General features: G+C 40.3%; 1 protein-coding gene across 1 annotated transcript in view; it reads left to right on the top strand.

Moving 5' to 3' along the window:
- Positions 1-6980: 6980 nt before the first annotated feature.
- SNX2 (sorting nexin 2) overlaps positions 6981-21901 on the top strand; it is a 52820-nt gene continuing 37899 nt past the window's right edge. The window contains 2 exon segments of the mRNA XM_017859726.1: positions 6981-7168; positions 20831-20948. Of these exon segments, the coding sequence (XP_017715215.1) occupies positions 7061-7168; positions 20831-20948 (226 nt within the window). The 5' untranslated portion in view covers positions 6981-7060.

Genomic DNA, 21901 nt, shown 5'->3' with positions numbered 1-21901 from the left:
GGACAAAAATTATTAATATGTAAATGTCTGTAACATTCATTCCTGCTCCTCCCAGAAGTAGAGAGTGAGAGGTATTGGTGGCAAAGATCAAAGTCACCCCATCAATTCTCTTGGGAAAAGCAGTGAGTGGAACACCAGCTAGTCTTCCCCTGCCCTAAGGTGATGAGTCACTCGACATTCCTGGTGTCCTCTGGTGCTGTCATGACTGGGAGATGGGAGTCAGGACCAGCTCCATAATTTGCAACGCCCAGTGCAAAATGAAAATGTGGGTCCCCTTGTTCATAATTATTAAGAATTTCAAGTCGGTTACAGCAGAGCGTTAAGCTAAGCATGAAGCGCTTCTAAGTGTGGGTCCTGTGTAGCTGCACAGTTGGCGGTGACTGTAGTGGTGCACCACTGGACACTTCTGGCCAGGGGAGTGGGGAGCAGGTGGGCAGCAGGAAAACATAGGCTCAGAGATGTAGGGTGAAGTTTTTGTTTCCAGGGAATTTTGGGGTGACAGAAACACAGCGGCAGTTTACAGTATGTTTTTTGTTTTGGTTTTTTTTTTTAACAGAGGGCGAATCAGGGTTTTCTTGTTTCCTTGTTTGTTGAAGTGTTCCTATGATGTGCATGTCCCCCTTTATGGTGTTCAAGAAATGCAGCAGGGCGCGGTGGCTCACGCCTGTAATCCCAACACTTTGGGAGGCTGAGGTGGGTGGATCACCTGAGGTCAGGAGTTCGAGGCCAGCCTGGCCAACATGGGGAAACCCTGTCTCTATTAAAAATACAAAAATCAGCTGGGTGTGGTGGGCGCCTGTAATCGCAGCTACTCAGGAGGCTGAAACAGGAGAATCAGCTTGAACCCAGGAAGCGGAGGTTGTAGTGAGCTGAGATCCCACCACCACTGCACTCCAGCCCCCAGCCTGGGCGACAGAGCAAGACTCCCTCTCAAAGAAAAAAAAAAAAGGAAATGCAAAAGAAGAAACAATTATTATATTATTATAGCAGGGCACAGTGGCTCACGCCTGTAATCCCAGCACTTTGGGAGGCCGAGGCAGGTGGATCACGAGGTCAGGAGTCTGAGACTGGCCTAGCCAACATGGTGAAATCCCGTCTCTACTAAAAATACAAAAATTAGCAGAGCGTGGTGGCGGGCACCTGTAACCCCAGCTACTCGGGAGACTGAGGCAGGAGAATCAATTGAACCCGGGAGGCGGAGGTTGCAGTGAGCCAAGATTGTGCCATTGCACTAAAAAGAAAAAGAAGAAGAAACAGTCATTATGAAAAGATGCTTTAGTCTGCAGCACTCCGCTGCCATTCAGGCACTGAGACATAGGAGTCGCACTATACAATGGACCCTTGGACAGTGCAGGGATTAGAAGCCCTGACCTTCCTCCCCCACAATACAAAATTGGCATATAAGTTGTGACTCCCAAAAACTTAACTAATTGCCTCCTGCTGACCAGAAACCTTATCAATAACATAACAGGTGATTAACACAAATTTTGTATGTTATATGTATTATATGCTGTATTCTTACAATCAAGTAAGCTAGAGAAAAGGAAATGTTATTAAGAAAATTGTAAATAAAAGAAAATATATTTACTGTTCATTAAGTGCAAGTAGACTGTCACAAAGTTCTTCATCCTCATCATCTTCTTGTTGGATAGGTAGAGGAGGAGGAGGAAGAAGAGGAGTTGATCTTGCTGTCTCGGGGTAGCAGAGGCAGAAGAAAATCCAAGATTAAGTGGATCCACAAAGTTCAAACCCATGCTGTTGAAGGGTCAAATGTATAACCATTTCACAGTTCTTAGTAATGTCACTGATTAAGGGCTGGCCCACACTTTTATAGTAATAGGAATTTATTTGTTTGCATTTATGGCCTGTGAGGAAAACAACAACAACATTATACTTGGCCATCTATCTCCCTTCTTCCCTCTCTGCATCGTTTCCTCCCTTCATCCAGCCCTCTTTTCTTCCTGCCCTCTCTTCCTCCCTTCCTTTCACCTTTCCTTCCTTCCTTTGCTTTCTTTCAAACAATTGTGAAGCCTTTCATTATGTTCCAGTAAGAATCTTAAAATATATTCACTTAATGATAACCAATCATACTTATTTAAGCAATCACATGATTATTTTTCCCAATACCATTGCAAAGAAGATCATAATAAATTCTAATTTGTTCAAGGCTGCCGTCCTATATGTAACCTCACTCACCAGGAGCTATGTTCAAAGATAAGGGCCCTCCCTTCACTTTCTATATATTCTCTAATTTTTCACAGAAAGTTCCCTCAACCCTCCTGCCTTGAATAATAGGTCACTCTACCCCCTAAATACAGCTTGTGATGGGTTCCAAATACCACTTTTATACTGTCACTTTTTTTTCTTAAGAGATGGAGTCTTGCTCTTTTGCCTAGACTGAAGTGCAGTGGCACAATCATAGCTCATTGCAGACTCAATCTCCTGGGCTCAAGGGATCCTCCTGCCTTAGCCTCCCAAGTAGCTGGAATTAGAGGTGCGTGCTACCACACCTGGCTAATCCATCAAGAGTCTTGGGAAAAAAATCCTCCTTCTTTGAAATATATGACACCTGCTATCTCTCTTTGTCATTGGAAACCACACATTTCTGCTCACTCCTACTGAGAGGCTTTAAAATCCTTAGTTCCCTTGTTCTCCACCAAGATCATACTTAAAAAGCCTAACATTGAATCAATCCAACTATCCACCTCCACTCCTACACCAACACTGCTAGGCTACTGGAGAAAATCTCATAAATGTAGAGATTATTTCTATCATATTGTCTCCACCTCATGCAGGCTTTCAATACTACTTGTCAATCCTTTATATGTTGCTAGTGAATGTTCTCTCCAATTCTACGCACAATCTACTGAAAATGCTCTTCCTTATACCACCTATACTGACACTAATTTCTTTTCTCTTAGTAACTAACTTTCCCCTACCCCGAAAATATTGCTTTTGGGTATTGACTTTTTCCATTTCTTGCCCCTATTTTTACAAACAATTCTATAAATACATCCACTGAGTTACACTGATTGCATTCATCGCCCCAGTTAATGACCTCCCTTTTCCACACCCTTTGCCCTACAATATTGTAGTCCCTTCTCATTCTGATCCTGTGCTTGCCCATGTAACTTCCTTTTGTGGAGGCTTGAAGAAGTGCTTGCATATTTCTGCCTTCTGTTTGGAGCTCAGTTAGGACCTTGAACAGAAGCCCAAGCTAACCTGCTGGAGGATGAGAGCACATGGAGCACAGCTGAATTGTCCTAGCCAAGACCTTCCTAGTCTAGCCAGTCTCAGCCAAGCTATCAGCTGACACAGAGCATGAACAAGCCTGGAGACAAGATCTGCCAAATCCGGTCCAGTAGAACCGCCTACTTAATCTGCAGACTCATGAGAAATAATAAGCAGTGGTTGTTTTCAACCACTACATTTTGGGATGGATAGTTATGTAACAATGGCTGACTAATACAAACTCTCACCTTCAACTCTCCACTCTCAGAGGAAGAATCCTTTCTCCTTTTTAAGACAAATTTATTTATCTACTTGCCCTTTATCCCATTCCTGCGTTTCAGATCTCATCCTTTTGATTATCTCTCTACATATTACATTTTCATCCTCTTTCTCCCTTTTGACCTCTTTCCCTTATATATTAATATAAGCATGTTCAAATCTTTCCCATTAAAATAAAACAAACACACAAAAATAAATCTGTGTCTTCCACAAGTTATTGACCTATTCTGTCATTCTTTTCATTTATATTCCTTGAAAGGATAATAATTTATACTAGTGCATTAGTTAGGGTCCTCCAGAGAAACAGCACCAACAGGATGTATATATTTATAGAAAGAGATTTATTTTAAGCAATCAGTTTACGCAATTGTGGAGGCTCAGTGAATTTAAAATCTGATGATGAAGGCTAGCAGGCTAGAGACTTAGGGTTGTCCTTCCCAGACTATCTGGGCCTTCTCATGTAACAGTAGCTCCAGCTACCAAATTTTTATCTTCCACTTAGCTCGCTCTTCTGAGCTTCATTTCATTCATTCTTTCACTGAGGGTGTTAATAGGGTATCTATCTTAATGAATGCAAAGCACTATGGGACCTTGTGGCAACTTTTAAAATGTCCCCCCAAAACCCTGCCTCCTGTTATTCACACCCTTGTTTTACTCTTCCCTTTGAGTGTGGGCTTCCAATGAATAGAATACAGCAAAAGTGATGAGGTGTTACAAAAACACTCTGGCTTCTTTTCTTATTAATTCCATCTTACACTGTCTTAGAACTGTCTCCTTGTGTCTTTCTCAAAAGTCTTTGCTCTGGGAGCAGCAAGCAGACATGTCGTGTGGGAAGCCTTATGAAGAGGCTTATATGGCAAGGAACTCAAGTTTCAGGCCAATAGTCAGAAATAACGTGAGGCCTGCCACCAGCTATGCTAGTGAGTTTGGAAGCATGTCCTCTCCAGTTGAGTCTTGAGGTGACTGCTTACCTGGTCAACACCTTGATTGCAGCCTTCTGAGAGACTCTGAGTCAGGGGCACCCAGTTAAGTTGTGTAACTAATGAGCTGGTCAAAGGGATGTGGACAAAAGTGGTGTGTGCAACATCTGGAACGTGCCCTTAAAAGGAAGGTAACATCATTGTTTCCCTTTGACTCCTTTTCTGCTGGCTGGAATACAGTGTAATTGTTGTGGTGAGTTAACTTGAACCGTGAGGATTCCTGATCCACAAAAACCATGAGAAAATAAATATTTATGGTTACAAGCTGCTATGTGTTTATGTAGTTTGTTTTATAGCAATAAATAACTTATACAGGGCTGGCTACTCATCCTCAAATAATGAACGCTCCCTGACGTCAATGATCCCTCATCCATTAGGGGTGATAGAACAGTGTCTGTGACCACAGCACAACATGGTAGGTGTTACAATATACACAACAACTGGTGGGAGCATAAAGAGAAGAGAATTTCAATTGTACTTGAAGGTGAAGTGATTCACGCAGTGGATTTTATTTTTTCATTGAATGAGGAGGCTAAATCATTTGATGAATATGAAGAGAAAAAGATGGTGGGATACATGAGGAGAAAATGACTTTTTAGCACCTATGCTGGGAAGAATAGTTGAAGGAATTGGAAATGAAACAACTAACGGTATTTAGGCAGTGTAGAAGTAGGGACTGGAAATAATGGACTTATATGATCTTCAATCGGAGGTTGGGATTTATTATGCTAAACACTTTAGCAATCTGGATATAAGATTAGAGAAATTGATGGCTGAATTTGGGATTTCAGAGAAGGAGAAACAGAAAAGCAAGGAACCAAGGAAGATGAGCTGAGAAAAACAGCAAGACAATTATTGCAGTTCTGGCTCATAGAGTTTAGACTGACCAGGGAAAGAAAGATAATCAAAGCTTCTGAGAGTTTAGGGAAAAGGCACCTGATTCTGATCCCCCACAAATAACTGAGACTAAAGAGCCAGTGCTGTGTTTGGTTTAAGCCTAGGTGATGTATTCCCTCCCTGAGGTGGAGAAAACTCACAGCTGAGAATAAAGTTCAGGTATGCTACCATGAAAACCATGAATGCACTAGCAGAGACCACTAGTTCTCTACTTTCTTCTAGGGTAAGTGAACCCCTAATTTTTGGGGGGAGAAATAACAACTGCACTTCCTAATGTTTCCTGTAACTAGAGACGGCCATGTAGCTAATGAGCTGGTCAAAGGAATGTGGACAAAAGTAGTGTGTGCAACTTCTGTACTGTGCCCTTAAAAGGAAGGTGACATTATTGTTTTCCTTTCACTCTTTTTCTGCTGGCTGGAACGTGGTGTAACTGTGGTGGTGAGTTGACTTGAACCATGAGGAAGAGACTACATCCCAGGGAGAGCAGAACAACGGAAGGGGCCCATATCCCTGAATGATCTCATAGAACCTTCACACCAGCCCTAGTCCTACATGAGGGACAATTAAACTTGTTCATTTTTCAAACCACTTTTAATGTGGGTCTCTGTAACAAGCATCAGGACCTATATTCACCTATTTCAGATGTCCACTAAAAAAGATAAGCTGGGAATATATATGACCACAGCATAAGACAGAAAGCAGTAAGCAATAAATAGAGGCACACGTAAAACTTAAGGATGTGTATACTAATCACCTCAAGTCAGGCTGGGAGCTTTCATAAGAGGTTGACGTTTCTGACCCATGACAGACTCCAGACTTTCCATAAGGTGGTGGAGTGCAGGACAGGGAATGTGACTATGTGCTCTTAAGAATCATCCATTGATTTTCCTATCATTTTTCTAGACCTTTTGACTTATTGTGAAAAAAATTAAGTGGCTCATGATAAAATTGGAGTGAATAGCAGACGATAAATTATTCAGGGCCCTTTCGTTATCTAGAGCTGCAGTCACTAAATAGGTAACCACTGGCCACATGTGGCTAATTATATTTAAATTAATTAAAATTAAATAAAATTTTAAAACTCAGTTCCACACACTGGCCACATTTCAAGTGTTCAGGGGTCACAGGTGGCCAGTAGCTACTGTATTGGACAGCACAGATAGGGAACATTTCCAGCATGTCACAAAGTTCTATTGGACAGTTCTAGAGAGCTCAAGAGACAGTATGTGTCTCTCGCCCACCAATACTCCATCTCGCCCTCAGCCTGTGTGCAATCCAAGCCTAGAGACTGGTCGCCAGGCTCTACCACTTGCTACAGAAGATTTAAAAACTGGTAGTGCCAACAGAAATCATTTAGCCTAGTCCCGCCAAGAAGGTGTTGTGGTAACAAAGTCCAAGCTTCTGTCACATAAGTCGGGTCAGCAAGTCGGCGGCGAAAAGAGGGCTACGTCCGGGACTTGCTGAGAGGAGGCGGGGCAAAAAGGCGGGGCGAGAGCCTCGCGCTCCGGGTGGGCGCTGTCAAGAGGCCGGGGGCGGGGCCGAGCGCGGCTGGGCGGGGCGTTGAGGGGCCGGCCGGGGGCGGGGCAGCTGGCGGGTCGGCGCGGGCCCAGCCGTGCGTGCTCACGTGACGGGTCCGCGAGGCCCAGCTCGCGCAGTAGTCCGGGCGAGCGAAAATGGCGGCCGAAAGGGAGCCTCCTCCGCTGGGGGACGGGAAGCCCACCGACTTTGAGGATCTAGAGGACGGAGAGGACCTGTTCACCAGCACTGTCTCCACCCTAGAGGTGAGACCGCGTCGCTGTGGGTGCTGCGCTGCGTCGCTGTCGCTTGTCTCACCTTTCCCCTGCCCCGACTTTTCCCTCCCCACCCCCCGGGTTTGCAATGACCGTCTAGGGGTGACACCTGTGACGCGAGCCCCACCTCCAGTGCCTGTCAGAGGTCTGTGTCTTGGGCTAAGCGCAAGGCCTTCTCAGGAGAGCAGCCTGCGACCCGAGGGTGCCGACCTAATCCTCTGAGGGGCCGGGACCGAACCGAGAATGGCAGCGGCCCTTTCCCAGCTCAGCTGGCCTTCCTCGGTGTCACTTGCACCTCCTCCTCTTCAAGCCAGGGAAGGGCTTGCTCTGCATCCCAGTAAACCTCCACCGAGCTCTCCGGGGGCTTCAGTAGCCGTTGTGGAGAGGTGCTCGCTTTTCCTTTCCCGAGGAAGGGTGTGCCGCTGCCAGGGGAGTGCAATGAAGTGAGCGCTGAGGGGCTGAGGGGCTGTGGGAAACGAATGGGTGCCCTTTCCCGGGAATGGCTCTTCACGAACTGAGGGTTCCTCTTGAGGGAGCTGTTTTCGATTTGGACTGTTAATTAGGTAAATACGTTTGCCTGTTTTTGTTTGTCTTTAGTTCCTAGACTTTTAAAAGGTCATAGTGTTTATAAAATGTAAAAGTGAAGGCAGGATTAGTCCAGGAAACTGCTGTTGTATATGTGTGTGTGTGATTTTTTTTTTCTAAGTTACCTAGGGAGAAATAGAAACAGATGTCCACTCCTTTTTCCTCTTTTCTCGCTTGATCAGCGATCTCTGAAGCTGTGTGTTCCTGTTTTTGTCAAAGGAAACACCCTCTGTAAACTTAACTGTATTGGGCCCTCCTGTATCCAGTTCACATTTGAATTGCTTTGCGTTTGATGAGAGCACCCACACTTCACAGCCTAATTTTAAGTGTGTGTATGTGAATTAAAATGTACGAAATTTCCCAGAGGATTGTTTACCGTGGGCTGTACTTGCTTGTTCAACTCTGCACCCAATCAATTGGAAATTACTGTAAAAATTCCATTATCTGAAATTCAGTTACCTGAAACTGGAAACCCGGAAACCGTTTTCAGCACTGATCACATTCTGCTAATTGCATGTGCAATGTCCCAGCCAAACCCCACGTCCCCTCAGGTTATAGGCTTCCTGCAGCTAGTGTTAGTTTCCTGATCATCTTTGTGTCTCTCACAAAATCTTGAACATGTGTATTTATTAGGTTGGGACAAAGTAATTGCGTTTTTTGCCATCCCTTTTAATAGCCAAAAGCCGCAATTACTTTTGCACAAGCCAAATAGTAAATGTTTGCCTGAGTTAAAACCAGCACCTCCTAAATTAATAAAAATTACTTTGCAAAATATATTTTTGGGGATTAGTATCCTTTTAGCCCTTTATACTTGCTATACAGCTACTTTAACATGTACGTGTGTTGAAAGTGTCTGCAGGATCCTAAGACCTGTATTCCTTTTGGAGGATACAGTTTTTCTACCAGCGAGAATCAGAACAAACTTGATTGACCCTAGTGTGAACTAGAATACTGGGAAGGCTAAGCATTCTGTTGGAGGTCTTTTAGAGTTGAGTAAAAAGAACTATAATCTGTATTTCCCATGTGAATGGAACTTTTTAAAAACCAGAGCGTTATAACCTTTCTTCCGTAAGTCTGCAAAGTTTGTTTATGAATAATTTATCTTGGTTAACGCACGTGAAAGTTGTAAACACATCTGTTTTTGATTGTTCATCTCAGCCCCTTATTTAATATACTCATTTAGGTTACTAATTTTCAGAAGGTGGTGTGGCTATGAGATTTGTAAAGTCAGATTTTTTTTTTCTTTTCAAATTTGGGAAGAATATATAGCAGTATTTCCTAGTATACCAAAACTGCTTTAAAGGAACGTTCTTTCAGTACTTCACTTTTCTTTTAAACAGTGCTTCTCAAACTGTGGTGTGCCAGAGTATCCACAATATTCATCTTTAAAATGCAGATGGCTGTGCCTCACTGGAAACAGCATGTTTAATAAAGTGTTCCAGATCCGTGTTTTGCAATCTTTATAAATAGGGATCTTGTTGAAGTGCAGATTCTGATTCTGTAGGACTGAGTAGAGCCCGATATTCGGCATTTTTAACAAGCTTTCCTGATATCAGTGCCTCTGGTCCATAGGCAACATTAAGTTGCAAGGCCCTAGGTAATTCTGATATAGATCATCAGTTCTAGAACACTAGAATTTATTCCTCCTATTTGGCTGTAATTTTGTATGTTAACCCATTTTTGACTATTGGCCCCTTCCCAGACTCTACTAATCACTTACTTTCTACTTCTATAAGATCGACTTTTTAAACTTTTACATAAGTTTAATCATTTGAAGAGTTGCCAGACTGGTTTCCCAAAATGGGATGAGTTGGAGGCACTTTTTAAAAAAATTATTTTATTTTTTCAAGTTCTGGGGTACTTGTGTAGGATTTGCAGGTTTCTTAATAGGTACATGTGTGCCATGGTGATTTGCTGCTCCTATCAACCCATCACCTAGGTATTAAGCCCAGCATTCATTAGGTCTTTTCCCTAATGCTCTCCCACCCTCCTCTGACAGGCCCCAGTTTGTGTTGTTCCGAGTTGGAGGCACTTTAAACAGTCTGAGGTTAAAGGCCTGAAGAATGAAAGTGCAAATAATAAAGGAGAAAAGAGAACTGATGTAATAACAGATTAAAAGATAATATTCAGAAGACTTATAATGCCTCCCTTCAGATGATTCTTAGAGGAGGGAATAATAAGTTTATTTCACTTGAGGGTATGTTATATCAGTGAAGATAGCATTAGGCAGCTAGGGATGCTGGATGGGCTAGAGATGTAGCTTTGGGAGTCTATCTTAAATTTATTGAAAACACTAAACCGGGATCTTTGTGGAAATCTAGTCCTCTTCTAGTGGAGTGTATGAACCAACAGAAGTCAATATAATAAATACAACCATGTGAATAAATACCTGCTATACCAGGTGATATATGTGTAATTAAATATCTGCACAAGGTACAGAAACAGGTGATATATGTGTAATTAAAATATGCACAAGGTACAGAAACAGTATAGAAGACTGGAGTGACTTGATTGCGTGGAGATGATCTTTGAGGCCCTAAAAGTGGTTGAGAATTATCAAGAGAAAGTAGAATAAGACAAGAGACACTTTTGATAAAGAGGAACTGAAAACAAGTTTAATATCTGCTGTTCTAACACAACAGGTAGTAAAAGTGTATGTAATTTGTTTTCTTTTCTTTTCTTTTTTTTTTTTTTTTTTGAGATGGAGTGTTGCCGTGTCCCAGGCTGGAGTGCAGTGGCGCAATCTGGGCTCGCTGCATCCTCTGCTTCAGGCTTCCAAGTAGCTGGGATTACAGGTGCACACCACCACACTGGCTAAATTTTGTATTTTTAGTAGAGACGAGGTTTCACCATGTTGACCAAGCACGTCTTGAACTCCTGACCTTGTGATGTGTCCACCTCGGCCTCCCAAAGTGCTGGGATTACAGGCCTGAGCCACCGTGCCCGGCCTTGTTTTCTTAATTCTGTTTTCTAATCCTTGGGCCTCCAACTTTAAATGTATGAATTTTTTGAAAATTTCATTATGAATTATCTATGTTTCAGAGGGAAAAATTTGTGAACAGGTATTTAAATGCATTAAGCATGGAAAATTACTAGAAAGAGATTTGTGAAGAAGCATGATTCTAGTTGACCACTTTCTCTTGAAACCATTAAATTTAAGAAGTTTTGAATGAATTATTTTAGATCCTATAAAATATGTTATTCTATGAAGTTGCTTGAGAGAGGGATGCTCAACTTTTCTTGAAGAGATTTTCTTAGCCTCTTTCCAGCCTCTGGCAACCACTGATCTGTTTTCTGCCTAAAGTTTTGTCTTTTCTAGAATGTCATATAGATGGAATCATACATTATGAAACTTTTAGAGTTTGACTTTAACTTAACATAAAGCATTTGAGAGTCATTAAGTTTGTTCTGTGTATCAGTTGTTAATGACAGTTTGTCTGTTGATCAGCCGAAGGACATTTCAGTTGTTTCCAGTTTGGGGTATTTATGAATAAAGCAATATAAACGTGTACTTACAGGCTTTTGTGTGAGCATGAGTTTTCAGTTTTGCAGCGTACATACAAAGTAAGGTGGCTGGGTTGTGTGGTAAATATAAGCTTAACTTTAAATAAACTGCCAAACTATTTTCCAAAGTGGCTGTACCATTTTTCATTGCATCAATGACTAAGAATGACAGCTTTTCCATATCCTTGTCAGCACATGTTATTATCAGTTTTAATTTTAGGCAATGGTGAGCTTAAGGCTGGTCTTGCTAACAAGAACTGCATGTCACATTTTTAGGAATTTTATGAACTAGTTAATAAACCGCCATTATTACAAGTTAAATACAATGAATTTAAAATTAAATATATACATATGTAAAGTTTATAAATGTATAAAATTTTATTAATGTTATAAATATGTAAAAATAATAAATATACAAAACTCCTCACTAATTCCTTTACTACATTTCCCTGTTACCTATGCTCTTGAGATTAATTATGTCTGTATGGTGGAAAGTATGTGTCTTCCCAACTCTACCACAGAAATCAGCAAAAGCTAAAAATCTGGATCTTCTCCTCTGCAGATCTGATTGCTAAACATTTGCCAACACACCACTGACTTTCAGCCATTCTAAGAGGTGTTTAGTGTTACCTCGTGCCTTTAATATATATTCCCCAATGACTAATGTTGCTGAGTATCTTTTTATGTACATAACATCTGAATATTATCTTTTTTGGTTATATGTTCTTTTACATATTTTGCTTATTATTTTATTTTAATTTTATTTGAGACAGAGTCTTGCTCTGTTGCCCAGGCTTGGAGTGCCGTGGTGTGATCTTGGTTCACTGCAACCTCTACCTCCTGGGTTCAAGAGTTTCTACTGCCTCAGCATCCTGAATAGCTGGGATTACAGGCCCCACGCCCAGCTAATTTTTGTGTTTTTAGTAGAAACAGGGTTACACCATGTTATCCAGGTGGGTCTTGAACTCCTAACCTCAGGCAGTCCACCCGCCTTAGCCTCCCAAAGTGCTGGGATTACAGGTGTGAGCCACCACGCCTGGCCTATTCCATACCCGGCTTATTTTATTTTATTTTATTTTATTTTATTTGAGATGGAGTCTCACTCTGTTGCCCAGGCTAGAGTGCAGTTGGTACAATCTCTGCTCACTGCAACCTCTCCCGGGTTCAAGAGATTTGCCTTCCTCAGCCTCGCTAGTAGCTGGGATTACAGGCGCCCACCACCACGCCCAGCTAATTTTTGTATTTTTAGTAGAGACGGGATTTTGCCATGTTGGCCAGGCTGGTCTTGAACTCCTGACCTCAAGTGATCTACCTGCCTCAGCCTCCCAAAGTGTTGGGATTACAGGCATGAGCCACTGCACCTGACCGGTTTTGCTCGTTTAAAATACTGAATTTTGAGAATTATTTATTCTGAAGTTCTGAATTTTTTTTTTTCCCAGTCGGTGACTTGTGTTTTTTGTTTTTTTGTTTTTGTTGAGATGGAGTCTCGCTCTGTCGCTAGGTTGGAGTGCAGTGGTGTGATCTCAGCTCACTGCAACCTCCGCCTCCCCAGTTCAAGCGATTCTCCTGCCTCAACCTCCTGAGTAGCTGGGACTACAAGCACGCGCTAGCATGTCCAGCTATTTTTTTGTTGTTGTTTTTAGGAGAGACAAGGTTTCACCATGTTAGCCAGGATTGTCTCGATCTCTTGACCTCGTGATCCACCCATCTTGGCCTCCCAAACTGCTGGGATTACAGGTGTGAGCCACCGCGCCTGCCTAGTGACGTGTGTTTTTGTTCGATTAACAGTATCTTTGTCAGAGCGGATGTTTAACATTTTGGTAAAGGAAAGCTGTCTTTTCTTTTTTTATTGATAGTATTTTAGATGTCACATATATGAAATCCTTTGCTAACTTTAACCCACAGTCACAAAGGTTTTGCTTTTAGTTTCTTCCAAACGTTTTATAATTTTACATTGTACATTTAGGATTCATGTTGAGTTAATTTTTGTATAAGATATGGGTTGACATTCTTTTTTTAAAATACAGATATTTAATTATTCCAGCACCATTTGTTGAAAGTCTAGCCTTTCTTTATTGGGCTGTCTTTTTCAGAAATGAACAGACCATGTATGTGTTGTGGGTTGACCTATTTCTGTATTGTTCCATTGATCTATCGAGAATCCTTTCCCAGTCTACACTGTCTTGATTACTTAATCTGAATCTTGAAATCAAGTCGAATGACTCCTCTGACTTTGTTATTTTAAAACTTGCCTTGGCTATTCTAGTTCTTTTGCTTTTTCTTACAATTTTAGAATCAACTTGTCGATTTCTACTGAAAAATCCTGCTGAGATTTTAATTGGGATTGTGTTGAATTAATAAATCAGTTTCAGGAGAATTAACCCATTAACAGTATTGAGCCTTCAAGCTAAAAGCATAATCTCTCTGTTTATTTAGTTAGATCTTACTTGATTTTATTTCACTAATGTTTGTAGCTTTTAGCACACAGATCTAGCACATATTTTGTTATGTGCTAGATCTGTACGCTGAGTATTTCATAGTTTTTAGTGCTTTTGTTTCTTTACTTTCTGTATTTCCCCTTTGGTTGCATATTGACCCTGTATGATAGCAACTGTTCTAAACACTTACTAGGTTTAGTATGTTTTTGTAGAGTCCGATGATTTTCTATGTAGATAATCATATTGTTTGTGATTGGAGTTTTATTTCCTTCTCTCAGTCTTTATACCATTTTTTTTTTCTCTTGTCCTAATGGCTGGGTAGGACCACCAGTGTAATATTGAATAAAAGTGGTGATAGTGAATATTCTTTCCTTTTCTGAGAGTTTTATCCATGAATGGATGTTAATTTTGACAAATGCGCTTTCTGCATTCATTATGATAATCATATAGCTTTCTTCTTTAGTTTTAGTTTATTCATAAAGGTAGATTATATTGATTTTTTTCTTTTTTTTTTAAGCCCCACCCTCAGAATGATTTTCAAACTGATTCAAAAAGGTTGAATCAGCCTTGCATTCCTGGGATAAACCCCACACAGTCATAATGTATTTATCCTTTTTGTATATTGCTGGATGCAATTTGCTAGATTTTGTTTAGGCTTTTATGTCTATGTTCATGACAGATATTTGTGCTTTCTTTTTCATATGTCTTTGGTTTTCATATCGGAAATGCTATCTTCATTAAGTGATTGGGCAAGTGTTTCTTCTTATTCCATATTCTTGAAGAGGTTGTATGGAATTAGTCTTACATCTTCCCTACATGTTGATAGAATTTACTAATGAAGTCATCTGAATTGTAGTTTTGTGTGTTGGAAGGCTTTTTTTTTTCTTTTTTGAGATGGAGTCTTGCTTTGTCGCCCAGGCTGGAGTGCAGTGGCGCCATCTCGGCTCACTGCAAGCTCCGCCTCCTGGGTTCACGCCATTCTCCTGCCTCAGCCTCCTGAGTAGCTGGGACCCACCACCACGCCCGGCTAATTTTTTGTATTTTTAGTAGAGACGGGGGTATCATCATGTTAGCCAGGATGGTCTCGATCTCCTGACCTCGTGATCCACCTGCCTCGGCCTCCCAAAGTGCTGGGATTACAGGTGTGAGCCACCGTGCCTGTGGGAAGGGATTACAGGCGTGAGCCACCACGACTGGCCTGTGAGAAGGCTTTTAATGACAAATTCAATTTTTAAAATACAGGACTACTTCATGGTGAACTTTGGAAGTATGTATCTTTTAGGGAATTTATCCATTCAGTCTCAGTTGTGAAATTTATGGGCATACTGTTTTTCATAGTACTTATCCTATTATCATGTTTGTGGAGTTTGTGGAGGGTAAACTTTTCTTTTTATTGATGATACTGGTAATTTACATCTTCTGTTTATGTATTTTGATTTGGTAGAGGTTTGATATCCTCTTAGGATCTTTTCAAACAATTAACTGTTGCTTTCATTGATTTTTCCCCCTGTTGTTTCTGTCGTGAATTTCATTGATTTCTACTCTTTGTTTTCTTTCTTCTGCTTGCTTTGTGTTTAATTTGCTCTTCTAATTTTTTTTATTAATTTTTTTTTTTTGTAGAGATGGAGCGTCACGCTATGTTGCCCAGGCTGCTCTTGAACTTCTGGCCCCAAGTGAGCCACTTATCTTGGCCTCCTAAAATGCTGGAATTATAAGTGTGAGCCACTGCACCGAGCCTGGTTTTTTAGTTTCTTATTAAAGTAGAAGTTTAGATCATTGTTTTGAGACTTTTTTCTCTACTCTTGCTGTTTAGCTATGTATTTCCCTCTAAGCACAACTTTGGCTACATTCCACAAATTTTGATACTGTGTTTTTGCTTTCATTCAGTTTAAAATAATTTCTAGTTTCCCTTGTGACCTCTTATTTGACCTGTGAGTTATTTAGAAGTATATTATTTAATTTCCAAAATTTGAGGATTTTCCAGATAGCTATTACTGATTTCTGGTTTCATTTGGTGCTGGTAAGAGAATGTTTTATGCCTTTCATTTTTTTAACTTGTTAAAGTTTGCTTTATGGCCCCAGAACATGTTCTATTATGATAAATGTTCTGTCTGCACTTTTGAAAAGAATATGTAGTCTGTTTTGTTGGGTGGAGTGTCCTATAAATGTTAGGTCAAGTTGGTTGATACTTTTCTGTCTTTCCCTGATACCTATTTACTTGTTTTATCAATTACTGAGAGAAGAGTGTCGAAGTCTCCAAGTATAATTGTTTATTTTTAATTTTTATTTCTTGTTTTAGTTCACTTAGTTTTTCCTTTATGTATTTTGAAGCTCTTTTGTTACATAGATGCTTAGGATTGTTTTGTCTTCTTGGTAAATTGACCCTTTTATCCTATAATGTCCCTTTTTATTGATGATAATATTTCTTATTCTGAAGTGTACACACTCTGATGTTTAGCACAACAGCTTTCTTGTAGATTGTCTGCATGACGTATCTTTTTTATTGTTTTACTTTTAACTTATTTAATATGTCTTTAAAGCAGGTTTTTTTTAGGCAACATATGTGTAGTTATTTTTATATCCAGTCTAGCCATCTGTGTTTCCTAATGGGTATGTTTAGGCTATTTATTTAATTACTGATGTGGCTAGATTAGATCTACCATTTTATTTGCTTACTGTTTTTCTCAGTTTTTTTCCTTTTCTCCTTTCTTGTGTATTACTTTATGTTTATTAGTATTTCATTTTATCTACTGGATATTTGTTTAATATCATTATATTTAAATATATTTTTTGGTGGTCGCCCTGCAGCTTAAAATATACATACCTGAGTTAGTATTATATACTTCACGTAAAATGCTAAGCTTTACAACCACATAGGTTCATTTACCTTCCCTCCTTTATGCTTGTAAGTCATTGCTGCCCACACCAATAGCATAGTTTTGCAGTTGGCGCCATCCTCAGGAAAAGTCAAGACAGAATACAGGAAAAAATGGCAAAACGGATCCTTGTAAGGATGGGCTATTTTTTACATTTTGGCTCCCTCCTTAGTCTGCCTGCTATTTTTTTACTTTTATATTGTTGCTTTTTGTATTCTATCCAGAATTTTTAGTGTCAGTCTGTGGGGAGGGAGGCTTTAGTGGTCCTTGTTGATCTTGTTTGGAATCCAAAGTGCCACTTTTTAATTGAAGAGATACTAGCAAAAAATCTTAAAGTTTTTTATCCTGCTACTACCAGGTGATGGTGTGGGGGAATAAAGGAATATTCATTTAGTAAGAATACAGATGTCTACTCAGTTGTATATCTTGGACAACTGTAGTTCTGATCATGCAGAACCTGTGCCACAGGCAGAGAAGCCGTCAGTATTCTTTTCCACCATCACTTTCTCATTTGGCTGTCACTCTCCATACTCCTTTCCATCCACTAGAAAGCAGCTCTTTTCCTATTCAGTAGGAACCTGGAAGAGGCATGGAGAGGCACAACGAAGATAAGTAGGTTTTTACAACCTTTAAAAAGTGACAGCTCTCTTGGCTGGGTATGGTGACTCACGCCTGTAATCCCAGCACTTTGGGAGGTCAAAGCAGGTGGATCACTTGAGGTCAGGAGTTTGAGATCAGCCTAGCCAACATGGTGAAACCGCGTCTCTACAAAAAATACAAAAATTAACTAGGCATGGTGGTGTGCGCCTGTAGTTCCAGCTATTTGGGAGGCTGAGGTAGGAGAATTGCTTGATCCTGAGAGGCAGAGGTTGCAGTGAACCAAGATTGCACGACTGCACACCAGCCTGGGGGACAGAGCAAGACTGTCTCAGAAAAAAAGAAAGAAAAAAAGTGACAGCTCCCTGGCAGTTGAGCAGGGCACTCCAAGCTGCTGATTGTTGGACACTCGAAGGAAGTAGATTCCTCATAGTCTCTCTGTAGTGATAGGACTGCTCCCCAGCAGCCTCTACTTGAGTTGCCCACTGCCCACATCATTCCCATTGTGCAGTCTGCCCTTGGGCTCTGGACTATGAGGTGAAAAGGTTGTTCTTGTTATATAAACATGTTTGTTTTTCTTTCTTTGTTTCTGGTGTCAAAACTATGAGTACCCAAGGTATTAGCAATATGAGCATTCAGTTATGATAAGAATACATTATACATTGCGAATAGTTTACATGTATTATAGCTGTATACTGTATTACAATCTTTACTTCAACGGTCATGTCTATTTTAAAGAACTTAAGAGGAAAAATAATCTGCTTTATTTATTCAGATATTTGCCATTTTTGTTGCTTTTCCTTTACCCAAAGTTTGCTCTTGTAATTTTCTTTTAGCATAAAGAATTTCCTTCAGCATTTCTTTTTGAGCAGATCTGTTGGTGATGAATATTCTTAATTTGTACTTCATCTGAAAACTTTATTTCACCTTCAGTCCTGAAGGATGTTTTCACTGCTTATAGGTTTCTGGGTCAATAAGTCTTTCAACACTTTGAAAGTGTTCTTCCACTGCGTTGTAGCCTTTGTGATTTCTGATGAGAAATCCACAGTTGTTTGAATTGGTATTCCCCTGTGAAAATATGTTGTTTTTTCCAGCTGCTTATGTTTTTTCCCCTATAGCTTCTGTTTTCAGCAGTTTGAATCTAACATGTGTAGGCATAGTATTCTTTGATTTTAGCCTCATTGAGGTTTGCCGAGCTTCTTGAATCTGTACATTTATATCTTTCACCAAATTCGGGAAATTCAGCTGCTGTTTCTTTAAATATTTCTGCAGCAATCTTTCATCCTTCCTTCTGGAACATTTTGGTATTGTCCCATAGGTCTTTGAGGCTTTGTTCATTTTTTCAACTTCTTTTCTCAGGAGAAGTTATCTTTGTTATTCAGATTGGATATTCTCTATAGATTTATTTTCAATTGCACTAACTCTGCTCTGTCAAGAACAGTAACAGCCCATTATTCTCTTCAATAACAGCTCATTCTATTATTGCACTTATGTGAACTTTTGTTTTAGGTAATTTTTTTTTTTCAGTTCTGACATTTTCTTTTCTTTTTTTTTTTGTAGCAGCTTTCTTTTTTTGCAGCAGCTTCTGTTTCTTTGCTGATAGCTGTCATTTCATTCACTTCAGATATGTTTACCTTTACTTCATACAACATAGTTAGAAATGCTTTTAAAAGTTTTAAAAATAATACATTCAACATCTGGGTTATTTCTAGGTTGACATCTGTTGATTGTCTTTTCTCTTAAGATTTGGTCATATTTTTTGGACTCTTTATGACAAATAATTTTGGACTATATCTTAAACATCCAAAATGTTATATTGTGTAAACTCTGCATCCTGTTATAATCCTTTGGAGACTATTGGGATTTTTTGTCTATTTTTTTGTTTTGTCAGGCAATCAACTTGCTTAGGTTCAGATTACAAATTCTGTTTTGCCTTCTGTAGGCAGTGGTTCTAATCTCAGTTCAGTTTTCAAAGCTTTTGCTTCTTCAGGTCTGTCTCATGCAGGCACCACTCAGGTCTTAGTCTGGGACTTTGACAGTGACCCAAGTATCAATTGAGTTTTCCAGTCTGTGAGAATTGCTGTGCTGTTTGGCTACACGTGTGCTGCTCAGGGTTGACCCTGAGATTTGCACACATTCAGTCTCAGAATTAGGGGATCCCCTTCTCTAGGTTTTTCTCTGGGATTTTCCCCACATTCTTCAGTTTACAAGACTGCCCCTGCCCTTGCCCCACTTCCCCCACCACACACGTACAAAAATTAGCTGGATGTGGTGGCGCATGCCTGTAATCCCAGCTACTCAGGAGGCTGAGGCAGGAGAATCGCTTGAACCTGGGAGGTGGAGGTGGAGGTTGCAGTGAGCCAAGATTGCATCATTGCACTCTAGCCTGGGCAATAGAGTGAGACTCTGTCTCCAAAAAAAAAAAAAGCACAAGAATAGTCATTAGCTTATATGAAATATAAATGTCTTGAGAAGTCACATTTTCAGTTTGATGCGATAGAAATTTTAGAATAATTGGTCTTAATTCAACTAGTAGTAAATTCTCTTACAGTAAAGCAGTGCTTTGAACTTCTTGGACATGCAGCATGTTTTCAGGATCTGTTGAGTCACGTGGAATTTTGGTATTTGGGTATATCTGCCTCCACCAGGATAAAAAACAAACATGTCAATAACAAAACAAAATTAGGGATTTTGAAAATCAAGGGGGCCAGGCGCGGTGGCTCACGCCTGTAATCCCAGCACTTTGGGAGGCCGAGACGGGCGAATCACGAGGTCAGGAGATCGAGACCATCCTGGCTAACACCGTGAAACCCCGTCTCTACTAAAATACAAAAAATTAGCAGGGCGTGGTGGCGGGCGCCTGTAGTCCCAGCTACACGGGAGGCTGAGGCAGGAGAATGGCGTGAACCCGGGAGGCGGAGCTTGCAGTGAGCCAACATTACGCCACTGTACTGCAGCTTGGGCGACAGAGCGAGACTCCGTCTCAAAAAAAAAAAAAAAGAAAATCAAGGGACATAATACGGTTTTGGTTCTGCTGTATATGATTGTAAAATATTAAATTTGGTTTTTGTTAATTGTAACTTAGTATGACAAACTAGTACCTCTAAAAAGGATGACTAGAAAAGGTTTTCTGGCCAGGGGCGTTGGCACACACCTGTAATCCCAGCACTTTGGGAGGCTGAGGTGGGAGGATCACTTGAGCTCAGGAGTTCAAGCTGGGCAACATGGTGAAACCCCATCTCTACAAACAAACAAAAAACAAAAATTAACCAGGTTTGGTGACGTACACTTTTAGTCCCAGCTGCCCTGGAGGCTGAGGTGGAAGGATCGTTTGAGCCTGGGAGGTCAAGGCTGCAGTTAACCAAGCTCACATCACTACACTCCAGCCTGGGCCATAGAGTGAGACCCTTTCTCAAAAATAGAAAAAAAAGATTTTCTTTTTTAAATCTTAAGTGACTTTTTGTTGAGAAAGATGATGAGTTAAAAGTGTGTTATTAGTTCATTCTTACTCTCAGAGGAGGAAATATAAATAGCTGTTCTTGTTCTTTCCTCCATTCTTACCAAGAGAATGTTCTATTTCTGTAGTACATGGTGACAGAGTTACAACAGGTAAACATGCCAATCCTTTACCTATTATTGTTCTTTTGTAACAGTCAAGTCCATCATCTCCAGAACCAGCTAGTCTTCCTGCAGAAGATATTAGTGCAAACTCCAATGGCCCAAAACCCACAGAAGTTGGATTAGATGATGACAGAGAAGATCTTTTTGCAGGTAATTGTCATGTCTTTATTTTTTAATAATGGTCAATTGCAGTATATTTTCTATTAGATAGAAAATATCTAAAACAAAACTGAAATTCTGTGTAAAGTGTTAGTGGCAGCTCTTGTAACAACTTAGAAGGATGGGGAATTTCCAATCACATCACTGTATGAAAAATGTGCACTGTCCAGAGAAGCAAAAATGTGGTTCTTTCTGGCTGTAAGCATTTGAGAATAAATTATATATTATAATTTGATTGGGGGCAGTACTTAGATGCAAAAGACTAATGATTGTGATACTCATACTTTGGGAAATAGCAATGATTGTACTTTTTTATTGCTTACAAGTTGTCACAAAGCAAAATTAAACTATGAATTTAAAAATTATTCTATATTTATGTTTGAAAGCTGTTTTAATAAATTGCTGTACCATTTGCCATCTGTTCTATTTGACCCACTTTTAGGTGAATAAATTGATGCTTAAGGGATTTGTTTTTGATACAGGGGCAGGATTTGGTGTAGTTCATCCTAACTTAAGAAAAAAAGGACTCTTCTTGGGCTGGGCGCGGTGGCTCAAGCCTGTAATCCCAGCACTTTGGGAGGCCGAGGCGGGTGGATCACGAGGTCAGGAGATCGAGACCCTCCTGGCTAACACGGTGAAACCCCGTCTCTACTAAAATACAAAAAACTAGCCGGGCGTGGTGGCGGCGCCTGTAGTCCCAGCTACTCGGAGGCTGAGGCGGGAGAATGGCGGGAACCCGGGAGGCGGAGCTTGCAGTGAGCTGAGATCCAGCCACTGCACTCCAGCCTGGGCGACAGAGTGAGACTCCGTCTCAAAAAAAAAAAAAAAAAAAAAAAGAAAAGAAAAAAAGGACTCTTCTTTAACAATTTTCTGCTTTAAAATTAAAATTAATGTTTTAATATTAAAAGCAACATCTTCCTTAAAATTAATGACACAAAATGAAA

This window comes from Rhinopithecus bieti, unplaced genomic scaffold (genome assembly GCF_001698545.2).
Source record: "Rhinopithecus bieti isolate Rb0 unplaced genomic scaffold, ASM169854v2 scaffold_48739, whole genome shotgun sequence".
Classification (NCBI taxonomy): domain Eukaryota; kingdom Metazoa; phylum Chordata; class Mammalia; order Primates; family Cercopithecidae; genus Rhinopithecus; species Rhinopithecus bieti.
The sequence above is the reverse complement of the archived record's forward strand: the minus strand, read 5'-3'. Positions and strand labels throughout refer to the sequence as shown.